At 39.5% G+C, this 4,929-nt stretch overlaps 1 protein-coding gene across 1 annotated transcript in view; it reads right to left on the minus strand.

Annotated features, from left to right (window-relative positions):
* The window catches only part of LOC117447970 (uncharacterized), a 114,013-nt gene extending 113,986 nt beyond the window's left edge, over positions 1-27 (minus strand). Inside the window, exon 1 of the mRNA XM_034085010.2 lies at positions 15-27. Within this exon, the coding sequence (XP_033940901.1) occupies positions 15-27 (13 nt within the window). The remainder of the gene's footprint in view (positions 1-14) is intronic.
* Between the last annotated feature and the right edge of the window lie 4,902 nt (positions 28-4,929).

Below are 4,929 nucleotides of genomic sequence, written 5' to 3' on the forward strand. Positions count from 1 at the left end.
ACTTCGTTACTTACTAAAATCATTCATAATCAAACCTCAACAAACACCTGCAAAGAACACATGCTAAGGTGAAGCTAACGCACAGCTATTTGTTGTTTGTGTATATCACGTAGTCTGTTCTTCTTCTCTGTTTTCCGGTTGTTGCCTGTTTTGAATGACAAATACACACTACCGCCGCCTGCTGGTAAGGAGAGTCATTGCCACTCACGCATGCGCAGTTCGTACGTGCTCGGCTGAAGTCTTTGCGGTGTCTCCAGTCTGGTTCCAGTGCAACACATGGCCAACACGCAGGAGAACACGCCGACGCAACAGCGTGAGCAGAGATAGACTGCGCAAAATATACAGATAGCAGGAGACAGAGGACAGCCACGGTCAGATAGCAGGAGACAGAGGACAGCCACGGTCAGATAGCAGGAGAGGACAGCCACGGTCAGATAGGAAAACATTCAGGATCTGGATCAGTCTTATGCAACAATGGAAACTGAACTAAAGAGAACATTTGAAACTTTAGCAGTCGGCGTGATCTGCCTGCAGGGAGGGGCGGGCCGGCCCTGCGAGTAAAGTAACGAGTAAAGTAACGAGTAAAGTAACGAGTTACTTTATGTAGAGAGTAACGAAGTAGTGTAATATATTACTTTTTTAAAAAGTAATATGTAATATGTAATATATTACTTTTTTTTAGTAACGACCCCATCTCTGCCCACTACTAATACATATCAAAATGACAGAAACAATTACAGGAAACATTGACACAAAAAACAAGATCATGACAGATAATGAAAAAAGCAAGGGGCTCTGAAGAAAAAATAGGTCCCCTGTCCCTGCCAGGATAAAGGACAATAGTTGCGATAGAGACTAGTAACGTGTAGGTCAGGGGTGTCAAACTCAATTTCATTGCGGGCCACATTCGCATAAAGGTTGCACTCAAAGGGCCGGTTGTAACTATATAAATATATAATATATATTTAAAATAATGTATTATATTACATTATTGCCTCTGAATTGGATTATTATTGGATAGGATAATAACTTCGTAATTAACTACGTCTGAAAGCAGAAGTCCAGGGCAAATAATTGCAAGTCTCTTCAGTGCGCATGTCACAAAACGAGATGCATTGTGGGACATGTAGTTTATGGGCAACCTGCTTCTGTAATGTAACCGTATAATAAACGTAATATATTCTTTGCAAGCTCTTGCGGGGCCACATGAAATGAAGTCGCGGGCCGGATTTGGCCCCCGGGCCTTGAGTTTGAGACCCCTGGTGTAGGTGTTCAGGCGTAAGGGTAAGGTCAGAGCACACTTCTACACCAAAATAGGCAAGTATAGACAGCAGCAAACAATTATTATTGGGTGTCTTTTCAACACTTCCACAAGCTGAGAAGCACATTGTGAGAGTTAAAACACAATTTTTACAGAGGGAAATGTTACATATTTTCTTCTCTTGCAGAACACCGCTTTTGTTCTGTACTCCAAAAATATTGCTTTTTTGATGTTGTCTCTTTTAAAAGTTGATTTTAAAATCCTTGTTCCAGTTTACAAAGCTCTTAATGCCCTGACACCCTTTTAATTAACTATTCTCTATTTTATGTCCCTGTGGTAGCAACCTGATCTCACCAGAATGCGTGACTCCACCACGACTCCTTAACACCGCATTGCGTGGTGGACTCACGAACTTTGTTACATTTACGTGTCTGCACCACGCAAACAACCCCAATGTAAAGTGAATGAGGCTCCTTTGTCGTGGTGCACACACGCATTTCTACAACGTCCTGCAGTGAGCTTTTATTCTATAAAACGTTTTTAAAATCTACTTTATAGCTTGTAGTAACTCACGGGAGGCTTCTTTTATTTTATTTGTATTCATAATTATTTTCATTTTTCGTCAGAATGTATTATGGTGCATTAGTTACGAATTTTTGTTCTCAAAAAACAGTGCATTGTGTGTAATACAACTGTGATTCTTATTAGATTAGTTCGTTTTTAAGGAAGGCCAGAGCTTCAGCTGTGTCAAATAGATTGTTCCCTTTTAGTTAACGTTTTTTAAAAGAACATTATATTCCGATTTGATCCTGTCCCCTTTATTGTATTACGGAGAGCAATGTGAGCGTCCATTCCCATTGGATAACGGAGGATTTTACCCCGGAAGTAAGTATTCTCCTTACTGTCGATTGATTTTACAGTGATATCTGCACTACTCATCAACTCAAAAACACCAGATTATCCTTGTTGATTACACAACATTGGTTGGTTTAAGTTGTGTACAATACTTTTGTAATTTTCCCCTTCGATTCGGAGAAACAAATATTTGTTCAGTTTAGGATGGCCGAAGACACTACACTACCCAGAATCCTCAGCTATTGTTCCGCGTTGCGTCAAGCTCTGTGATTGGTTGACCTCCAACTGCATTCCATATGAAAAAAACGTTTCGTAAAAGATAAATCATACTTTATTCAGCAGTGCTTGATTTACTCTTTGAAAGTCATCACATGAATGCATTGTAAATATTACACATCTGTCGTAGTTCTTTATTTATCTACAGAGATCTGGCCTCAAAATAGACCGGAAACTATTCTTTTACCGTTCTGTTTTAATTTCACAATAAAGTTAGTAGTAATAATTTGTTTTGATATTATTGTTTTTTATTAACTACTAGACCGCTGGGACATGTTAAGACCATCTTTTCTGTGTTGCTGTGGGGTTTTTCCATCGCTTTTGTGTTACAATAACAGAATATATCCGTCGTAAACTAAACCAGAAACAGCAGTATATTTTATTTTGTTAACACTGTAAACTTGACAGCTTTTTAACCCATACCTCCTACTGGTTAAAGCCCGTTATTACACGTTTAGAGTAATATTGAAATCTTGAAAAGGGATGTCTAAAATAGCAATTATATACAGTTTTTAATTAAATATTTGTAGAGAATAACGAGTAATGTACTTTATAGGGATTTGCAGATAAATATTTAGTCTTCTCAAGCACCAACAATCATTAGATTACATTACATTGCATTTAGCTGACGCTTTTATCCAAAGCGACTTACAATAAGTGCGTTCGACCAACAAAATACAAGCTTGAAGAAAACAGAATCATATAAGTACATCAGGTTTCATAGAGCCAAAACATTTCAAGTGCTACTCAACTGGCTTTAGATAAGCCAGTCCTCCAATCAAATATCTCACCTGATTGTTGGCACTTGATAATCACCTTCCCTGAATTTTACTCAGGTCACAGGTGTAACTAAAGTCTGCTTTAAGGGTTGTTTATATTTCACATCATTAATCAGAATCTGTAAAGTAACTAAAATAAATGTAGTGGAGTAAAAATACCAGGTTAACCTTAAAGAAAGCCCTCAGGATTATAAAAGACCCCCATCGCCCCAGCCACAAACTGTTCTGTCTGCTGCCGTCTGGCACAACAGCCGCATTCTAGGAGAGGATGTGGCTGTTGTGGAGACTACAAGTACCTGGGAGTGCACTTATGGGCTGAACTGGAGGATCAACACTGACACTGTGTACAAGAAGGGGATGAGCAGACTCTATTTTCTGAGGAAGCTGAGATCCTTCCACGTGTGCAGCAAGATGCTGGAGATCTTCTAGTCTGTTGTGGCCAGTGCACTCTTCTTTGCTGCGGTCTGCTGGGGGGGCAGCATCAGAGCCGGTGACACCAGCAGGATCAATAAACCGATCAGGAAAGCTGGGTCTCTCATCGGCATCAAGCTGGACCCCTTTGAAGCTGTGGTGGAGAGGAGGACACTGAACAGGCTGTTGTCCATCATGGATAACCCCACCCATCCTCTCCACCTGCAGCTAGACAGTCAACGGAGCTCCTTCTCCAACAGACTGCTGCAGCTCCGCTGTCACAAGGACCGATACAGGAACACATTCCTGCCCACTGCAATAACTCTGTCCAATAAATCACCTCTGGCTGGAAGAGAACTCTCTGCTCCATAGTTTCTCTAATACAACCTTGCTGTATATATGTTTACACATATATAATCTGTTCAATATTTGATATTCCATATTCCATTGTCATATATTTTTGAATATGTATATTTGCATATATAATATCAACATGTATATTTTCTATTTCAACATGTATATTTTCTATTTTCTTTTTTTTCTATTCTTGTTTATTTGTAGTTTTGTTTTATTGTAAAATGCCTTGTCTTTTATGCTGCTGCAACAAAAACAATTTCCCAAATTGGGATCAATAAAGTACCATCTTATCTTATCTTATCTTACATCCGGACTAAAACCACCAGACTCAGGGACAGTTTCATCCCACAGGCCATAAGACTATTAAACACCTGAACTTTGAAATAACATCCATAACATTCATCTGGCTGCTACTTAGAAATGATTTCTCTAATATATCATATATTCCAATCCCTTGTATAGACTCTTATTGCACTATTTGACTTTTTACTATTTTTCTTTTTGTATTGACTTGCACTATTTTTTCTGTGTATCTGTTTTATTGTGTTGCACTGTTGGAGGAGGGGGGGGGGGGGGGGGGGGGTAGGAGACGTTCGATTCCTGTTTTGAATAGTGTGCTGTCGATGGGTTTCATTCCATTTCAAAATGCTGTTTGTTGCTCAGCGTAAACTTTGCGCACTGCCACTCCAACATCCAATCACAGAGCTTGAGGACAAATCACGGGGTTTTTCAAGCAAAGCACATGGTGTAGTCCCAAACGATAGCTGAGGATTCTGGGTAGTGTAGTGTCTTCGGCCATCCTAAACTGAACACATATTTGTTTCTCCGAATCGAGGGGGGAAAATTACAAAAGCATTGTACACAATTTAAACCAATCAATGTTGTGTAATCAACAAGGATAATCTGGTGTTTTTGAGTTGATGAGTAGTGCAGATAGCACTGTAAAATCAATCGACAGTACAGAGAATACTTACTTCCGGGTGTAAAATC

The sequence above is a fragment of the Pseudochaenichthys georgianus genome, chromosome 6 (genome assembly GCF_902827115.2).
Source record: "Pseudochaenichthys georgianus chromosome 6, fPseGeo1.2, whole genome shotgun sequence".
In the NCBI taxonomy this organism is placed as follows: Eukaryota; Metazoa; Chordata; class Actinopteri; order Perciformes; family Channichthyidae; genus Pseudochaenichthys; species Pseudochaenichthys georgianus.